Consider the following 20593-nt stretch of genomic DNA (forward strand, 5'->3'; position numbering starts at 1 on the left):
GAAAACAAACCAGCAGAGATTAAGGTTTATTACCTAAGTGCAAGCCTCACACCCACCTTATCCTGCCTGGGGAGGGAGGAGGTAGAAATGCAGGACTGAAGGGGTAAAGTGAACCTAGGAAGAAGGGGGACATAGGTGGGAGGCAATTCTAGTTTTGCCTTTTTTCTTTCCATCCTACTCTATTTTTAATTGGCAATAATTTTTTCTTCCACAAGTTGAAGTTGTTTTTGTGACAGTGAATAATAAATGGTCACTCTGTCTTTATCTTGACCCATGAACTTTCTCATCCTATTTTCTCCCTGTCATGTTGAGGAGGAGGAGGGAGATTGAATGTCCCTCCCTGTTGAGGAGATGGGGCTGAATGGACATCTGGAAGGCAGCTGAGGTCAAACCTATCACAGATAAAGCCATGTTTATTGTTAGATGTTAAAAATGTTAATTTTGGGTGTTGTAGCTGGGTGAAAGGCTGGAATAGGAAAAGGATTCTTTAAAATTCACTATGGAGAGGTTCACCAAGTGTAATCTGCATGAAAAAGGCATGGAGCTCATGGGAGAAGGCTTCACCACCTCCTGGTACAGTGGTAACTTGGAGCAGGCACTTGGGAGATTGAGGCAGTCAGCCTTCCATGTGTGACCACAAAAGACCACTGTTACTTCAGCTCCCATGCCTCACCTAAATTCCTGGAAAAACTCAGAACTGAGCAGGCAAAAATATGTTCGAGACAATGGCTTTTATGACAGTGAGTTGTACTTCAATGATTGTAGCCTGTTAGGGAGGGATGGGATCCACCTGTCTAAAAAGGGCATGAGAAGTTCTGGCAGCAGACTGGTCCATTTGGTGAGATGGCCTTTAAATTGAATGACTTGGCTGAGGTCCAAAGTGGCAATTCTTATGCCATTGATTCCTCCTGGGGAGTGGGCCATGCCAGCCAGGGCAAGCTTGGCTGCCTCAAGCTGAGAGTCTTAGAGCTAACCAAATCAAAGGTGTATATGGCTATGGGGAATCCTCTTACATGCCTCCAAGGAAACCTGGATGCTCAACTGCCTCCCTGAAGTGCCTGTACACAGATGCACATGGCACAGGGAATAAACAAGAAGAACTGGCAGTCTGTGTGTGGTCACAGTCATGCTCTCACTGCAGTTTCAGAGACATGGTGGGATAGCTCACCACTGGAATGTTGTCATGGATTCCTGTGTACTTTTAAGGAAGGACAGGTGAGTGAGGTGAGGTGGTGGAGCTGGTCTTTGTGTGAAAGACCACCAAGCTCTGCCCAGGGACAGACAAGGAGTTGAGAGCTTATGGGTAAAAATTAAGGGACAGCCTAAAATGGGTGACACTGTTGTGGGTGTTTACTACAGGCCATCTGACTCAAACAAGGAAGTTGATGAGGTTTTCCATGGGCAACTGGAAATAGCCTTGAGATCATGGGCCCTGGTCCTTGAAATCTCTCCTCTGAGAATTCAACAATCCTGATAATTGTTGGGAGGCACAGTGAGGCTCGGCACACAGTCCAGGAAGTTCTTGTAGATACAGGAAGATAAATTATTAATGCAAGTGGTGGAGGAGGCAATGAGGAGAGGTGTGTTGCCCTCCAGAGGACCCTTCCCACTACAATAATTCTGTGATTCTCTAAACTTAAATCTTTGTACATTGAGATAACAGCATGCCCAGATCTCTTTATACAGGGCTGCTCTCCAGTGACTTTTCTACCCATTTAGACTTGTATCAGGAACCTGATACCTGGTACCTCTGTACCAGATGCAGAATCCACCATTTTAACTTGTTAAATTTCATGCCATTAATCATAGCCAAATCCTCGACTATCCACATCTTTCTGCAAGGTCTCTTGTCCCTCAAGAGTCAACAGCAACTTTCAAGTTTAGTATTATCTGTGTACGTAATTGTGCATTCAACTCCTGCCTCCTAATCATGGATAAATACATTGAACTGAACTGGCCCTAGATTTGAAACCTGAGGAAAACTGCAGATGACTGTTTGTCAGCTCCCTGCACTACAAGTCTTTGAAATCCACCCTTCTGCCAGTTCTTTAACCAGTGTACCATGAACCCACTCATCTCACTGTTGAACAGTTTGTTCAGACAGATGTTGTAGGGGACAGTATCAAAAGCCCCACTAGGTGGGTGGCTGTATCATACAAGGGTATCAGATGAGTTACTCAGGACTTTCCCGTCATGAACTCACGTTGACTGTGCTTGTGTATTGTTCTTTAAATGCCTTTCAATAGTATCCAGTATGATCTTGGTAAATTTTCCCTGGTAATGAAGTTAACAGCCCTGCAGTTGTCTGTGTCTTTCCTCATGCCCTTCTGGTAAACTGGCCAGCTTCTGGTCAGCAAGGATTTCCCCAGACTCCCAAGAGGTAGCTACTCCAGTGCTCTGAGATGAATCCCATCAGGCCTCACAGACTTACAAATATGAAAGTGATATAACTGCTCATTTACAGTGTCAGTGTCCAGAAATGGAAAGTCACTGCTGCTGTATGTTCTCTAACTGAGACAACAGGCCAGACCAATGTGTATCAATGTTATTAATGACTGATACAAAAGCATTATAATACCTCTGCCTTTTCCTCATCCTTTTTTTGGGTTGACTACCTTCATCAAGAACTGGTTGAATATTTTCCTTAAATCTCCTCTTGCTCTAAGCATACTCAGAATTTCTTTTTTTTAATCTGACCCAACACTGGCCAGTTTCAACTCTGATCTTTGGACTTTAGTGTTTTCTCCCTGCACATGGGATCCACAGCTCTGTAATCATCCTGGGAGGCCTGACCTCTCTTACAGCCATCATTCTTTTCTTTATGAGTTCCAAGAGGAGTTCCCTGTTTAGCCAAGCTGCTCTTCTCGCTTGACTTTCGGCATAGTGTGATTTGCTTGCTCCTGAAAGGTTGCCCTTAAAAATGGACCAGCACTTATGGATCTCTAAGCTCTGAAAATCAGGTTCCCAGAGGACACTGCTAACTAGCGTCCTGACCAGTTTAAGGTTTGCTATTCTGAAATCTAGGATAGCAACTCTGATGACTTGTTTCTCATTTACACCAAAAAATTTAAACTCATGATTACTGTGGCCAAAACAGCCATCTAAAAATCCCATCTTCTCCTTCACTATTCGCAAACAGCAAGTTGGGGATGGGGAGGGGCAGGGGGAGAGTTGGGGGGGACATCTTTGCTAGTTGTCTCAATGAATACTTGCGGCAAGAAATTTTCTTCAACATACTTCTGGAGTTTCTGAGACTTCCTTGTGACAGTTGTCTGGCATTTCCAGTTGATGTTCAGGAAATTGAAATTTTCCATAAGAAGAAGGGCTGCTGGTCCAGAGATTTCTCATCATTGCCCACAGATTAAATAATCACTGCTAGCATTGTGACTGAGTGAACAGCAGTAGACACCTACAGTGACATCTGCTTTGTTTTCATCTCTCTAATTCTCACTTGGGGGCTTTCAACCACATTATTCCTAACTGCAAGGAATGACAGTGAAAACTGTACCTTCCAATGGCAACTCTTTTGCCTTGCCTATCCCTCCTACAGCCCTGCAGTCTGTAGCTCTGCATGTCAGCACTCCAGTCATGGAACTCTGTCCCGTTCTCGGCTGTTTGTGATGGCCTGGAAAGGCTCGGGATGGCCTTGGACAGCCCGCGCTCCAAAGGACGAAAAGAGTCTTCAGGTTTTTTCTCAGTCTTCGGTGTTTATTAGTTTTTATCTACAAGATTTTCTCTCAGCCTGACAGAGGTCTGCACAGCATGCCAGCCATGAGCACACTGAGAGCCCTCGGGGCGGTCACTTATCTTTATACCCAAAACTACATATAAGATATTTACCTATTTTCCCCAATACCTTTCACTCTTATTGACAAGTGCACCTCTAGTAAGAACCAATCCCAAAGTGCCACCACCACCACAGAAGATGGAGGCCAAGAAGAAGAAGAAGGAGGACAGGACACGCCCCAATTCCTCCATCTTACTTCTCTAGACCCGCCTGTACTGAAATTCTAAAACCTATGTTTCACACTATAATTAACCTATCCCTTCACCATTCATCCTCGTGAGATCCTCCCATCCTCATACAGGTGTTGTCTCCTGTGCAGGATCAAAGTCCAGCCACCAGACACTTCTGGCAACATTCCAGGACCTCCGAGCCCCCCAAGGGTTATCTCGGTGTCTCTGCACATCAGGACGGATGTGCTGAGATCCCACAGAACTCATTCTACCAAGTCTCACTAATCCCAATCTCATAGCTTTGGGAGCTGACAAATGCTTCCAGTAAATGCTGTTCATTTTGTGTATCATGTGCATTGGGGTTCAAACATTTCAAATACTCTCTTAAGCTCTCAGTGCTCTATGCAGCTCTGTTAACATTGCCACCCTCAGGCCATGCTATGCCACCCCTTGGATCCCACGTTCTACTAGACATCAGTAAGAATTTAGGTAATTCAGATGTTTACATATTGCTCCTCTATGCAAACTGAAACACAGCAAGTAGGCATCACACAGTGATTTCCTTTAAAAAAGACAAAATTTCATCTGAATTAAAATGCTAGTCAACATGCAAACTGAGATGATTAAGGTGTAAGTTAGTTTGAAACAGTACATTAGAGATGGAACCATTAAAATGTGACATATTTGGCATTGTTAGAGATTACTAAGAAGTGCACACAAATGGAAAGTCATGAACTGAGGTGCAAAATCACTGACAAGGACTTTAAGTGAGTCCTTCTGCACATTCACCTTTTAGACAGTTTTCTCAGTATAGAGATGCATATGCAGCAGAAAACTACCACTAATTATACACTATTTTGGAAAGGCAAACAAGTACTGCATTAATCCTTTACACACCCAATCAGTGAAGAAATGCTCAGCCTTCACACAGTACCCTGTTGGATGAGAAAATCCTAGAAAGAGTCATGGAATCATAGATTTGGAAGGGGGCTCTAAGGATCATCAAAGTCCAGCTCCTGGACCTGCATAGGACAACCCCAAGAGTCCCACTGTGTGCCTGAGAGCGCTGTCCAAATGCTTCTTGAGCTCTGTCAGGCTGGTGCTGTGACTTCCCTGGGGAGCTGTTCCCGTGCCCAGCCACCCTCGGGGTGAAGAACCTTTTCTGCATATCCAACATAAACCTCCCCTGACACAGCTTCAGGCCACTCCCTCAGGTCCTGTCACTGTCACCACAGAAAAGAGCTCAGTGCCTGCCCTTCCTCTTCCCCTCACAAGGAAATTGTAATGGCAGTGAGGGCTCTCCTCTGTCTCCTCTTCTCCAGGCTGAGCAGACCAAGTGACCAAGAAGTTAGAAGAGAATTTCTTCAACAGAGGAAATGTTATCAGTCCTGAAAATAACTCCTCCAGTGGGGTGTGTCTTCAAGATGTATGGAAATATAATTTCCTGATCAAAAATCAACAATGCTCTTACCAGTACTGTTTTGAAAGACACTAGGGAACAGTGCCCAATTATATTCAGTTAATTTTTGTCTACTTCAGCAAGGAGGATTGCTAAATATAAAATCTCTTGCAATACCTGTCTTGGCAAGATTGCAAAGTGAAAAAGTCTCTATTCCTTCAGAAAAAAAAATAATAAATAAGGAAAATAGCAGGGACTAATCTATTTAAGATGATAAATGTGGAAAAGAATTGCTATATTGTCCCTTTTCCCTAGAGGCAGAGGAAGAATTCTCATTACGTGCAGAGAAGTATCAAGGAGACAAGAACAGTTACAAGTGGAAAGAAAATGGCAACTGTCCTGGAGCTGCAAATACAACAGCCATCAGGAGTATTGACTCATTTCAGCAATCTTTATAAAAAGCCATTGCAACCCAGACATGCATACCACCCCTCTTCAGAAACCCTGCTCACACTATATAGTCATAATGCGTTGTCATTGCTGCACAAGAACATTGTGTTATTACTACAGGAAGGATTATCAGTTCAAAAATAATGCTCATTCCAAGTCTTGTTACATTAAAACATACTTTAATAAATACGCTATATCCATCAAGTTTTCCTGGTTTGTTTTATTTTCAGCCATTCCTTCAAAGCTTCCACAAATTAAAGGAATAATCATTCCAACTCTTGAGGTTCCCAGATGTCACTGAAACAATTCAATTGAAACTGAATGTGTATTTTTCATTTAGATTCAGCACATTTGCAAAACAGTAACACATCACTTAAAGACAAAATATTTTCATAGGAAATTTTGTGATGAAGCAAAAGGGTAAAAAAAAAATCCAAACCAAATTAAAAATCTTGTGGTAGGAAATGTCTTTGAAATACAGCTTCTTGATGCCTGAGTAATAATATGTTTTCAAGTACGGACAGTTTTCTTCATTGGATAAGGTATGGTGTGCAGCTACCACCCATAAGCTTTAGTCCATATTGCTTTTTTCTTGAACTCTGCAAGAGATCTCAAGGCCAGAAGTGTAACTGTGAAGACAGGGACAAATTACATTAAATTGTGCAGTCCAAATGAAAAGATGTGACAGTATTCTTCCTAGTAATTTTACTAGCACAGGTATAGGTTAAGTTCTCCTTTTACTGACTCTTTTAATAATTCCTTCACTTGTGGTGATGTACTAGGCCCTTCCTTTGCTTTGTAGCACACATTTCTCCTACTGAAATCATATCACATGATCTTCTAATTAGTCTATCACTTAGACACACAGATCAACCAACATTGCAGAAAGCTCAAATTCAATGAGCAATGATGCAAGCCAGGACATAGGAGGCACTGGGAACAACAGAAGCACAAAATCTTAAGTCCTCTGCTCAATTCACTGATTGGAAATGCAACTCACCGATTTCTTAATTCAATTTGAAAGAATCATGTGTTTAGACAAAATCCAGTAACCAACCTAGTCACAGTCTAGTTATTCACATGGAAGTTTTATGTTCTAGTATGTAAAAGGAAAAAAACAATGGGAAGCTCAGAGGGAACAGTGACTTATAGAGAAGTCTGGGCATACTGACAATATATGGTGAGCATCAGAACTCTGATGTACAGAAGAGGTTCTCCAACAGCCCTTAACACTGCTTCTGGTGGAGATTAGCAGACATTACAGGGAAATTTATCAGAGTGACTAAGACTGCAGACATCAGAACAAGGGTAATTATCCTATTAATGCAAATAACTCAATAACTGGATGTCAAGAAGCCTTGTTTAGGTCTAACAAATCAGATGGTCCAAAGGAAGTGCCTTGTGTTCATGGAAAAAAGCACAAATGCACTTACCTCACTTGAAAATATTTGTGGTTTCCTCTTAAAATTACTTGCACAGATACTACTCATGTAAGTAAGCAATAGGATACATGATAGGGCTGCAACTCCTACCATAATTCAACATATTGTCTACTTTCCATTTTTCTTTTCATGCATCTTTTCAACAACCCTCATTTCTCTTTCCTTTTTTCTCAGACCCCTTTACTAGGCTGTCCTAGTTCACCTCCTACCCGTTCCACACAGCGCAGTCCTTACTTGCACCTATGTTATGTGATTTGTATTCTAGTACTAGAGGATTTCCCAATAGTATGCTGCATCTTTTTTTTAAGGGTAACTTCAAAAACAACAGACAGACCTATTAATGAAATAAGCTTGTGTACTAGATGTACCTCTAGGTCCTTTGGACCCTAAGTCCTACATCATAAGCATCAGAAGATGAAACAGCAAATGTAAAGTGTTACAGACAACAATGTCAACTTACCTGTGATAATTACCTCAAAGACAAAATCTCACTCCTTATAACAACTGAATTTTGATCTACTCTGTCTGTTATAGAAAAATGAGGCCAAATTAAAAATATATTACCTTTCAGCAGATCCATGGTAGATTTTGATAATGCTTCCCTAGGACATTCCATCATATTGATCAGCCATTCAATAAACTGAAGATAGAAATATGAAAAAAAATCTGAATTAAAAAAGCCCCTGTATCAGAACATGATGAATTATTTTCAGTTTGACAGACAACATTTGATTTCTGCTAAATTCAGTTATCTAATCAGAGGCAGTGGCCAATGAAGCTTCTGCCCAAAGTAAACAAAACACCCTTGAGTACATCTCCCTGTCAACGCAATTCTTCCCATAGTTTGACCTGAAACTCCCTTTGTTCCTTCTCATTATGTCAGCAATAATTCTTTGTAAGAAGAAGGCACATTAAACAGCTTCCCTCCATGTTGCCTGTTCATACCTTTAACCTATTAATATAATTCTTTCTTATCAGTCTCTTGTCCAAATGTTTTACTTCAGAACTCTTATTGCCTTTGTTCCTCTTTTGACCTCTCTCATTTTTTGTTATTTTTTTCTGGCAGTGCAGGGTGCCTGGATGACAATATGGTATTTAAACTCATAAGGATGATTTTCAGGGCAAGGCCTCACATTCTTCCTTAAAACCTAATTAGGTACTTGCATACTAACAGCTCACCCCTGCATTCCTCTGACATTCTGAATTCTGGCTTCAGGGGTAACTCTGAGCACAGACGCATGCTCAGAGAGTTCTCAAGAGATTCCAGTTTGCACAAAACAGCTAACTATTAATCTACAGATAAATAACAGTACTTCCACATATAGCAACTACATGAATTGCACAGAAAGTTTGCCAAATTAGGCCCAACTTTCCACATTTATTTTCAACTCATACTTCAAAATAAATGACACATACTGCAACCATGAAGATCTTTGATTACTCTGAATTTACAGTTTGGTGTGTGCCGCTGCAGAGGATCCTTTCAGTGTTTAAAACACGGACTTGCTACCAGCAGCTCCCAATTCTCTTCTCCTAGCTGTATTTTCTTAAGACTTTGACTCCCAGCTTTGGAATTTTTTTTTTTTTTTTTTTTGCAACTCTCAAATTTTACTTAAGAAACTACTTTCATATCTGATTAACAATAAAGTGAGATCACAATTGAGATGCAATAAAATATAGAGGAAATAACTGGTCTATCTAAGATCCAAGGTAACTACCAAAAATGGGGTGCTTTCTCATGTAAAGTGAGATGCCACTCAGATTTCACTACATGCAATTTTACCTTCTGTGTTTGTTCTTTCCATGGTTCTTTAGCCAGCAAAAGGGAAAGGCTACTTGGAAGGAGAGTGAGAGTCTCTTGCACAGCAAACTTGTCAGTGGGGTGCTTGCCAATGTGTTCCTCATATAATTCTGGTGATACCATGTGGTGTTTCCACAGTGACCAGTCAGCACTGAGGCCAAGCAGTAATGGTGCACCATGGTCAGCCCAGGCCAAAACAGAAGCTGCAAACAGCCACATGAGGAAATCTATGCACTAAACAGGGAAAAGGCAAAAATGCACTTCATTAAATGAATAATAGAGAAGGAGGAAAAAAAATTTTAAAACCTCACAAAAAAAAACCTCAAACAAACAAAAACAAAACAAAAAAAAACCCCAAAAAAAACCCACCAAAAAACCACCAACAAAAAAACCACGAAAAACTCATCCAAAAAAGAAACCAACCAAAGAAACCCAAGACCAAAATCCAGATGATGACCTGCTCTTAAAAACCATCATTTAAAAATTCAGACAAAATTCAAAATGCAAGAACTAACAAGTTTTTAATATCCTTCCATGTTTTGAAGCGCATAAGCCTCTTTATAAATTCAAACTACAATGTCCACATAAAGAAAAGTAAAATCACACTCTTCTAAAATCATCTTTTAGATTTAAGGTGATCTACAACTCACTTAAAATGGGGAAATAACTTTTTCACAGCAAACTGACCGTTGAGGGAAATCACAGATGGTCACCCTTGTGATCCTTGTTATAAATGGTTGGGAAATATTGCAGCAATATAATTAATGCCCTTCTGATCTAAGCAGCAGCTTATTTTATGTTCTCAAACAGAAGATCTAAAATTGGTGAAAAACATAATTTCTTTAAAATTGTCCAAGCCCTCTCAGAACCAGAAACTACACCGTTCTGACCTGCCTAGACAGTTCTACTAGTGAATTCAAAATTTTCCTTCAATTGTTCTAAATACAATAAATTTTAAGGAATTATTTCCTTTAGTTGCCTTAAGGTTCCATCATAGTCTAAATGTAAAAGTTATTTTAAAGTAAGAGTTTTAAATACACATTCATTCACAAAAATTGTGAAGATCTTCTCTGTGGTGGTGAGATCACAATCTTCTAAAATACAAAAGCATGGGGAATAATGCTTATTACTGTGGAAAAATGTGAAATATATCAGAAACTCCTTCTGTCCTTGTACCAAATAATTTTCACAGCCATTACCTCTTTCAGATCAACCTCTTTCAGATCACCATTTTGTAAGGGTGCTGACTTGCATGCTACATTTCTGATGTAGCCCATCAGGTCTAACAGCCAGTCCATTCTTTTCAGAACTCCTAGAAAAAGAAAAAGAATACTGACTCATGTCAAATACTAGAATGCATTGCTTTTCATTAAAAAGCAAGCACAGAAAATCACTATAGCAGGAAAGTACCAACTGCAGAAGAACAAAGATCATCAACACCACTACCACATTTGATTAATTCTGCCACTGACAGAAAACATACAAGCCCTTAAATAGTACAGAAACGTTGCTTATAATGCAGGCAACACATTGAACACATGCACACACACACACAAAAAAAAAAAAAAAGCCAGGAAGAAAACCAAACCAGAAAACCACAAACAAAAGACTGAATGAGAATTATTTCACAAAATGACAGCCTGCAGGACCAAGTATGCACATATGACTGCTACAGAATCCTAAAGCTGCCCTCAATGTGCAAATTACTGTGAAAATGGTCCTACAGTGTTGAGACGGTGAGTAAACTGTGGTCAAAGCATAAAAATAAAATCAGCCCTTAATTCATCTCAAGGATGGAAGACATTTCATTGATTCAGATTCTGCTATCCATAATCTGTTCTACCACCTAGAAGCTCACCACCAAGCCCACATACAAGTGCCTCCTTTCATGCTGTCTCCTCTTTTACCCAAAGAATCCTCACTTCACTCAATTAAAACTTAGTACTCTTTGAAGTTCTTCAAACACAGCTGGCAGCTAAGGCATCTGGCAATATAATGCTTTGAAGTTGTTCAGTGAACACTCGCAGACAAAAACCTTTCTGCCATGAAAATGAGACTTCATTCTTGTATCTTTCTGTTCTTGTTTCTTCCTTCTTTATCTTCCTGTGTGTTTCTCCTAGTTCCCTTGCATCAGCCTCTATACTTTGTCAGACCCATAGCTGAGCCAGCCCAAATCATTAACCCACCAGATGACTATCTGGTATAGTTATGAGGAGGAAAAAAAGGAAATTTATTTCCTGTGTTAAATCAGTGCAAGGAGTTCAGGAAAGAAAGTTATGTCCCTAGTTCAACCAGTCTCATGGGAACATCCCCCACCTTCTGTGTCACATACTGGTAAGTCAGATTTTAGATCAGAAGGTTAGCAGAGTTGCAGTATTGAGATGTACAGATGTACTATGTACACCTGTAACACTATCCTAAAAAGAGTGGGAGATACAGATCTAGTTAAAATTCTGGTCTGTAAACCACATTGATGAGACAAATGACTTGTAGCTGGATCACAGAAAAAGAAGTAACTGCAGTAAAACACAAATGCAAAGTTTGGTCAACTACTTGAATAATAAAAGAATTCTGAAGACACTGGTTTTTAATATGGAAAATTTTGGAAACACTTTGGTTAAATCATCTTAAAATTATTTTAAAGGAATCAGTGTAGATTCATAAATATCTGTTGATTGCATTGTTGATTTTTCTTTAAGCCTAATTTTACCTGTATTTTCATGTCTCACAATGCGAGCATGATAGAAACTATGCAAGAACATCCATAAAATATTTTTCTTCTGATGATATCCTGCCACAACATGAATCACGGCACTCAAGTTCGTCAGAGACAATCTGCCTTGAGAAACTAAATACACTTTCACAAACGTGGCCTTCTCGATATTGTTCTGCAAATGCAATAAAAAGAAAAGTTAAATTTAAAGGTACATTTCTTGTGGGAACAGTAAATTCTGCACTCTTCTTTATAAAAAAGTAACTCTGAATAACTAGTAGGCTTTATTTTCCTCAAGACATATTATTACACAGAAGACTGTACATGCTGCTTGAACTTTACACTGTTCGAAATAGGCCAGCAAAGTAACTCAGTGCAGCTTGTTTTCATACTGCTTTAAGTTTTATATTCCCCTTTGAACTGAATGAACAGCTTAACAGTTCTGGACATTCAAGTCTTCTTGCAAGACAGATACACAGTAGTGACAAAAAGAGGTTTTCTTAAATGATGTTTTCCAGTGTGAAATAAGAAGTGAAAAATACAAGGAAATGACAGTTCAGCTTCCACAACCTATTTGAACGTTTGATGCTGTAGTGAATTTCACAGCAAACAGAACAGGGGGCTTTAGTCAAAGATGTTTGTTTTTAAAAGCTTGATCTGAAAACATCAAGTTCTTCCACACAGGTCACTTCCTCAGCGTTTCAGCTGCTAAGAATTCCACTACTAATTGATTCCTGATGAGCTACAAGATAAAAGCTTTTTTTATTCCATTATCATCCTCAGTCATCTTGTCCACCAGGAAACATTCTGAGTGTGAATGTAAATATAGAACATAAAGTCAAGAATGAAAGGTTTTTCAGTCAGTTATTTCACATTTTTAACAGAAGCACAGATCCACAGTTCAAGGACAGCTAGTCACCAGGATCCATTTACAGTCCAGTTTCAAGCAGGTGGGTATATTAACCAAAGAGTATTTCTAATATTAACCAAGTGGTCTGCTGTTTGCATCATTGGTCTGAGATTTAGAAGATATAACACCACTCTGGTTCACACCATTCCTGTTCTGCTAAGAGAAGTAATTCCCAGAATCAGAGAATCAGTTAGACTAGAAAATACCTATGAGATTATTAAGTCCAACATATGATTCAACAATACCATGTCCACAAGACTTCGGCACTGAGTGTCACATCCAGTTTTTCCTTAAACACCTCTAGGGACAGTGTCGCCACCATCTCCCTAGTGTGGCATTCCCATTCTAAGGTCTAATCACACTGTCTGTGAAGAAATTTTTCCTAAAGTCCAGTCTAAACCTCTCCTGGTGCAGCTTAGGAGAGAGAGGAGTGCAGCTTTGCATCTTCTCATCCTGTCTGGGACAGGTTGCCTGAGAGAAGAGGCCAACCCCCAACCCACCAAGTTAGTTAAGACTCTGGTTCAAATGTGCCAGGTGAAATCATGAGTATTTCAGTCTCTTTGAGAAAGTTTGGGATATGGATCTTATCACTTCTGCTACTCTCTACTGCCTGCAGATTAAATCCAGAACACTCTTACCAACATGTCAAGTAAAACAATTAAATGCTCCCAGTGAGCTAAAATAGTCTGGTGACAATAGAAATTACAAGGTTGCTTGTTTCACATGCTCTGGTGATAAAAGAGCATAACTAAATATAATTACCTTGGAGATCTGGACAATGCGATTGATCTCTGAATCAGCCATTTCTGAAATACATCTTGCTACATCAATATACATCTCCAGTTCACCTCTCTGCAAACAGAAAATTAAATGCATGTCTATTTCTGGCTTTCTTCATCATAAAAATTGGTGAGTTTAGGAACTTGTTAATGATAATGATGAATAATTAATCTATCTTCTAGCCTCACCTAATCTATTTTAGAAAATCTGTATTTGCTGAGGAATTTGACGTACATCAATGTACAAAAACAATGGTGTTTGAATACTTTTAAAGAATTTATTCTGTTTATGGCAAAGGGCCATTCTTTGGAAGTATCTTCTGTAGCTAAATAGCTTCTTTAAATCACTGTAAGAAACTGAATCCTCTGTGGGGAAAAAGAAAGCCTTCTCATTGTTCACTGCTCTTTCATTAAAATTTATTTCAGTACTAATACTGTAATTTTCCATTACTGAATCGTTTATGAGGGAGGAGTGCACTTTGATTGGTTTCACAACATCATATTCTAAAATAACCAAAAATAAGTTAAACTGAAATTATGCTGCTATTTTAACTAATATAACTAAAAATTGTACATTTAATTAATGTTTTGAATCTGATGCATCAGTGCAAAAGGATGGGCCTTACCATCATTAAAAAAATACCTAGCTACAGTGTTCATACACCTCATTCATACTCCTCACCTGAACCTCATTTGGAAGAAGCTCATATATCCTCTCCACAGCCTGACACAAAAAGCTCCAGCAAAACTGGGCAGGGTTGGGAAGTTTCATTGCCTGGATGAGCCCCTGTAGAACACACTGGCAAATTTCTGGGTTTTTTGTGCGGTTCTGCACTTCAAATTGTTGTATCAGAAGAACTTCTGTAAAAGACTGCAGTTTGTCTTCTGCAACATGTTGCATCCACAGGGACAGGGACATGAAAAGATATTTCTGAGTTTTCATCTGAAAAGAAAAAATTTTTGCTCCATTTCAAATTCTAGCTCTTCATTGACCTTGAACTATTGTTGCATAAAATTATAAAAAGAGTGGCTCAAACACGACTTATAAAAGCACCTAAAGTCATAAATATTTCTCAGGTCTTTTCTTCTTCCCTTTTTGTCATGAATTTTTTGAATTAAAAAGAGTTCAAACATGTCAATATTCTGTTTTCATTAAAAACTGAAGAACTTACTTTCAATGAACCTTAGACATCACATCCCCATATGGACAGAGCAATATTTTTACATGGCACCCACTGCATCCCTACATAAAGCATATAGACTATCTAGACAGTCAGTGACAGAAGTATGATAGCCATAGAACCATGAATGTTGCTAGTTAGTGAAGAAGAATTAATAACCTGTATGAAATCCAGAGCTTAATTCTCTGTGGCTCATCTTATTTTGTGATCTCAAATTCCCACTGCAGCTGGAAAAGTGGTAGTCAGAAATAATTATTTTTTTTTTGGTGCTTTACCAGTTATGTACCTTAAAACTACCAGCAAATGTTTGCATATCTAAGACTAATGAATTAAAACAAAAAACATTCCTTGAAGAGATCACAGAAACAAGCAACTAATTTTCTGAGAATTGTCATGAATCTGCTCCTGAACTTGGATAAAGGAACAGAAATGTGCAGTCAAGTGTTCTGTGGGATTCAGGGAGTTTTACATACTGTACCATGGAATCCACCTTTCAATTCCAGAAGAACAGAAAAGCAATGAAGGATAAGACCAAATCTGATTATACTGTAGGTTAGTCTGTTGGGTATCTACAAAATTAAGGCAAGGTTCTCAAGACATAGCTATTTTTACTAGTTAGCTAGATCAAGAGACCTTGCTAGAAATAGTAGGTAAGCTTTTGGACAGATTAGGGTGGACCTTTTTTAAAGACATTTAGCTGGTAAAAATAAAGGATACTTTTTCTCCCTACATGCCATGCTTTATGTCTCCAGTTTATCAGCATTATAGGTCTTAAGCAGTAAAGTAAAATGAGTGTAGCAGGTCTTAAGTCTGCCTTGAATTTCAAGGCCCCAGAATAACCTCTCTCTCACTATAAATACTCACTAAATGGTATTTCTGAAGAATTATGAACCCAGTAATCCTTTTCTGGTGAGACAGCCTAAACATTGTCACTGAGGAATTTTATATGAAAAAGGTGCTGAGCTCCCACAAGTTTTCTGACATACGTACACTGAGACTGTAGATAAGGGGAGGTGCCACCCACATCCCTAAAAGCATTGCTGCATTTTGAGATGACTGGGCCTGTGTCACAGCCAGTTCAAGGCAGAGATGTTTTACCTCATCACCTAAAACAGAAGAAAACAAACTAAGTTATAAAGAAAATATTTTCCCTTGAAATTTGTTCTCAACTCATAAAATAAAGAAGGGCTATTGTTCTACTAGAGTATTACATTACAACTTATTTTTCTAAAAATCCTACTTAAAGGATTTTAACATACACATAGCACAAACATTTATTAACACATACATATTAGAAGACTCTTCTTTACATTCATGCACTTTCAGCAAGAAGCATCAGCATTTGTTCAAGTTATTTCAATTCACTCAGGAACAAAAATGTGGGAATACTAACATAAGTAAAAATTAAAAAAAAGCCCTCCTTGCCAAATAAAGTCAATATTTAATCCACAGAAGGAAAAATGAGTCAATATTCCTGGACTATGATTTTGTCTGAAATATAAAACAGCCACAAAACAGATGTACTCTTTCCTCTGAAAATTCCTGATTTACAAAAGTAAGACTCCAAAGTGAAAAGCAGGAATAAAAAAACTCTCCAGACATTTAACAAGTTTCAGCTCTTCATAAGAATGGCAGACCTCAGTATAGGAATCTTTTTCCACTATTTTGAAAATTATTACCCTGTGTAATTTAGTAGAAAGTGCATTTCAAACTAGTGATAGCCAGATGAACTACCAAACAGTTCAAATATGTGAAAAAGTGGCATACAGGCTCTAACATGGGCATTGACCCAGCATTTACCAGTTACTGATAACAGGATACAATTAGTTGAGTTTTATGATGGACTCATATAAATAGTTCAAATGAAATGTTCAGGCTACTTTCACCAACATTTTAGGGAACTTCTCAGCTCTGATCTTTAGTTTTTCTTCAGTTAAACAGTATCCACATGGTGATGACAAATATATACTTGCAAACACTAAAAAGTCAGTCTTGAAAGCATAATAAAACTAGCCACTCCACTAACTTCAAGCCCTGAAGAGGGATCCAAAGTTTGTAAAAGCTGCATTAGTAAAGAACTCTTGTGACAAATACAGAAGTCTTAATAGAAAACTACTACTCTTACCAAAGTCCAGCCTCATCAAAGGAGAAAGAATGGATGCCCAGTTTACAGGTGGATACTGATGGCTTTCTCCAACTAATGCAATGGGTGCCAGTGCTACTTTCACCAGTTCAGCTGGGACAGATTCAGGGCCTAGAACAGAAGATTCAGAGTCTAAATTGTATACACACATATGTGGCTGAACAGCTTAGCAAAAAATGTGAACACTACACTGTAGTTCAAGCTCTAGTAAAGAACTGAAAAGTGTTACAAAATCACTGTTACTTCCCTTTGCATCTGAGAATTAGCCATTTCATTTATAATGAATGGATACCTTTTTAATGTCCTGTCAAACTGTTTTTTGTTAGTAATAAACAGAAACTTTCTGGTCCCTTGTTCTTCAGTCAATTTATAGGTTAATTACACATATTCCTCATCTAGTAAAGTAGTATTTCTGCATTTCTTATTGGGAGAACAGCAGAGTTTTCTGACAATGTTTTCCTTTCTCATCTTGCAGATGCAGGCCAAAAGAACAGCCAGATAAGTGCTAACCTTTGCTACATACCATATTAACTTATGTCAACATAGCTAACTCAGTCCTCCTGGAATCAAAACATCTTAATCCAGCATCACTGAAATAAGGGGCAGCATAAAGTCGGTCTGATGATGGAGTATTAACTGAGCATACAGGCTAACACTTAAAAATTATTTGACTTTCCTTCTCATAGGGAAGAAACATCATCTCATTAACAGAGAGGGAAGAGAAAAGGGTTTTAAAAGTCAAAAATCAGGTGGAGAAAGCGAAAGTCCTAACTACACAATATTAACTTTATCTTTTTGATTGTAATTAAATTTCTTTTTTGAATACCACACATTAACAAAGTTCAAATTTGTACTTAGAAAAGTTCTCTTAGTAAATAAAAGCAAGTGTTTAAGGTCATCTTTTATAGCCATAACAAACTTCCTAGAGTAATACTGTAGTTTGATCCTTACCTTTCTTTCCACCTTCAATAGCAAAGTCAATGGCTGCCCTGATAAAGCTGTTTACAGGTAAGTAGCCAAAATCTGGAGGAACTGTGAAGATAAAAAGACTATTATATTCTAAAACATCATCAGCAAAATTATAACCTGCTCTCCCAGGTAAATTTATTGGTCAAACTGAGCTGTGTTTGAGCAAACTGATTCTGTAGGTGACTCAGAGTATTTAGACCACAAGACTGATAGACATATTGGCCTTTTCACTTTTAAGGCAAGCTAAACATTTCTGGTGGTGAGAGGTGCCAGATCTGAAAAAACAAATTCACAGATCAACTGAAAAGCCAGGGATAAGAACTTCCTTAAAAATACATTGGGCACTGCAAGCTGGGCTTTGAAAGGGAGTGCTTCAAAATTTTAAGAAGTCTAATGGAGCAGAGACATTTCATATCTATCTAACTGTAGGCAGGAATGCGTGCATGCAGGCATACATAAGAGCAGAAACTTTGAAAGACTTTTCTCTGTGATGTTCATCTACATTTTGTATTTTTGGTTCCCAGGTTAGTTCACACCAAAGCAAACAGCTTCAACTTCATTAGCTTTTGCTTGTTCCTGGTATTTCATTAATTATTAATTATCCAGCCTTTACTTCACCAATGGATATTGAAACAACACTTAAAGTTAGCAATGTATCGGCCACCTGGAAAGGGCACAGAACACTAATTTTTTTATTTCAGCTAACCAGAGAAGATCTGTTCTAGGAAAATACTTCTAAAACGTTAGCATTATCTCATGTGTCCCTCACTGTCTTTTTAGTGATGCACTATTTCTACATGTTCTTTAGGAAGCAGTAATAAAGTATCTTACCAGATGCCCTGTTCTGGGTAGAAGACAAACAGGACATGTGAAGACGTCCTAGAAGTCTTGCTGCATTTGTCTGAAGACCAATCTGCTCAGAGAAACTAATTATCTGTTGAGACAAAGCACTAGTTAGACAAATTTCCCTACACTGCCTCATTCAAGCTGGACACAAACATTACATAACTCCTTTTAAACAGACTTGTCTTGCTTGTGCAAGGCGTGAAGGTATGCTAGTGCATTATCCAAAGGAGGAAACACCTTCTTACCTGTGTAAGGGTTCTGATCACTTCATTCAGCTTACTTTGAAACTGTGAGGACTGAATGCTCTCAGATTTCAACTGCATGAGAAAAAGAGGTTAATTTTGTAAGAGACAAAAAAGAAGCAACAAACAGAAAAAATTCTGAAAACAGATTACATTTGCACTCGTGCCTTTCTCTGGGAGTGGGAGAGAGAAAAGGAGAAAGCTTACATGGGCTGAAAACTTTTCCCCAGGGGCATTGCACATGGGCCATACAATAGCAAATGGAACAAGTCCCATTTTAAGCACTGCAATTCAATGTTGCTTGAATTAACCAAACATGAATTATTGCAAAATGTGATGCCCTGGTTTACAGCCATCGCTGTAGGAATGGGAAGCATGCATCCCATCTTGCCTTCTAGGCAAATTTCTCCATGAGATTAAGGTACCATTTGTTTGCATGTTCTGACCTGTATCATGCCTCCTTCAGAGCCCACCAGTGCAACCAGCCCACTGACAGCAGCCAGACGTTCCATTGTTGGAGAACCCTGGAAGCATAATTCAGGACCAGTAAGCCAATGTGATGACACAACACTACTGTAGGACTAAATGCTTGTTCTTTCAACTTAAAAACCATGACTACTATCACTAGCACACCTCTAATCCCAATAGCCTTTTCAGATCAGAATCTAGCATGGTATATAATAAAAATCCCTCTCTTGATGAATGAAAGCTTTATGAATTAAGGAATGAGCTTCCTCCTCACTCCTCCAAATCTGAAATCATCATGGATTGACAAATAATTTTTTTCTCCTAGCACAATCTGTATTCCACAAAATATACCAGTGCAATTCAACTCAAAACCAGTTTCTTTATTGACAATTACCTTTAGCTGCAATCTTAATATGTAAGTTTAGAGTTTGATTTGAAACACTTAACTTTTCCAGATAAATTGAAATAATTTTAATGACTAAGGCAGTATAATCACACTTCTTTTTTCTTTCTTTTTTGACAAGCAGCACCTGATTTCACAAGCCATTTTCACTTAATAACCTAGACTTTATCCTTGGGCACTGTTCCAAATTAGTGAACATGTCCAAATTAAGACCTCATTGAGATAAGCATTTCTCATAAGTTATCCAAATTGAAGAGAAACAGGGATTTTTTTCCCTTTAGCAAACAGCCCAAAATTATCCTCTCACTTCCAAATATCAAACAGCATATTTAAACAGTTCTAACTTTTCCTAACATCACTCCTTGCAAGAAGCAAGTAAAATTATGTTTTTACTGTTAATTTTAAACAGCACACCATCCCTTCCCCACCTCCTCTACCCCCACCTATGAAAAAAAAACCTAAACCAACAAAACAAGTGCAAAACCCAAGATATGCATAGAAACTCCTTTACCTCTGCAAGCACAATTTTTATCCAGGCTGCCATTAGTCTGTTACTCAGGTCTTCAGCTTTCCCATGACCACAAGCTGACAATCCATGTACTATTGCACCTAAAGCTAAAGCAAAACTGTAGGTCTGTAAGGTGAAAAAGAACTTATTAAAACAGATTTTACAAAGGAATCTATATTTTTATACATTTATTATTGAAACATTACTCACATATTTATTATTTCCCAACAATCTTTGTCTCAAATACCAGATACTTTATTTCAAGTGACATGGGATTTTCTAAGATTAAATCTTTGACACATAGAGCCTTGGTTTTAGAGCAGATTTTCTGACATGAAGTCTAGCACAGGTAGTAAGCTCTGACTTCCTATTTTTCAGATAA

The 20593-nt window shown here is 38.4% G+C and overlaps 1 protein-coding gene across 1 annotated transcript in view; it reads right to left on the reverse strand.

Moving 5' to 3' along the window:
• Window positions 1–6006: 6006 nt before the first annotated feature.
• Window positions 6007–20593, reverse strand: part of FOCAD (focadhesin) — an 89639-nt gene continuing 75052 nt past the window's right edge. The window contains exons 31-44 of the mRNA XM_058823439.1: window positions 20215–20337; window positions 19279–19356; window positions 18836–18907; window positions 18576–18678; window positions 17727–17807; window positions 16758–16886; window positions 15623–15738; window positions 14134–14394; window positions 13435–13524; window positions 11760–11937; window positions 10249–10361; window positions 9032–9283; window positions 7813–7888; window positions 6007–6435 (exon numbers count right to left, since the gene is read on the reverse strand). Coding sequence (XP_058679422.1) covers window positions 6362–6435; window positions 7813–7888; window positions 9032–9283; window positions 10249–10361; window positions 11760–11937; window positions 13435–13524; window positions 14134–14394; window positions 15623–15738; window positions 16758–16886; window positions 17727–17807; window positions 18576–18678; window positions 18836–18907; window positions 19279–19356; window positions 20215–20337 — 1746 coding nt within the window. The 3' untranslated portion in view covers window positions 6007–6361. The remainder of the gene's footprint in view (window positions 6436–7812; window positions 7889–9031; window positions 9284–10248; window positions 10362–11759; window positions 11938–13434; window positions 13525–14133; window positions 14395–15622; window positions 15739–16757; window positions 16887–17726; window positions 17808–18575; window positions 18679–18835; window positions 18908–19278; window positions 19357–20214; window positions 20338–20593) is intronic.

This window comes from Ammospiza caudacuta, chromosome Z (assembly GCF_027887145.1).
Source record: "Ammospiza caudacuta isolate bAmmCau1 chromosome Z, bAmmCau1.pri, whole genome shotgun sequence".
In the NCBI taxonomy this organism is placed as follows: Eukaryota; Metazoa; Chordata; class Aves; order Passeriformes; family Passerellidae; genus Ammospiza; species Ammospiza caudacuta.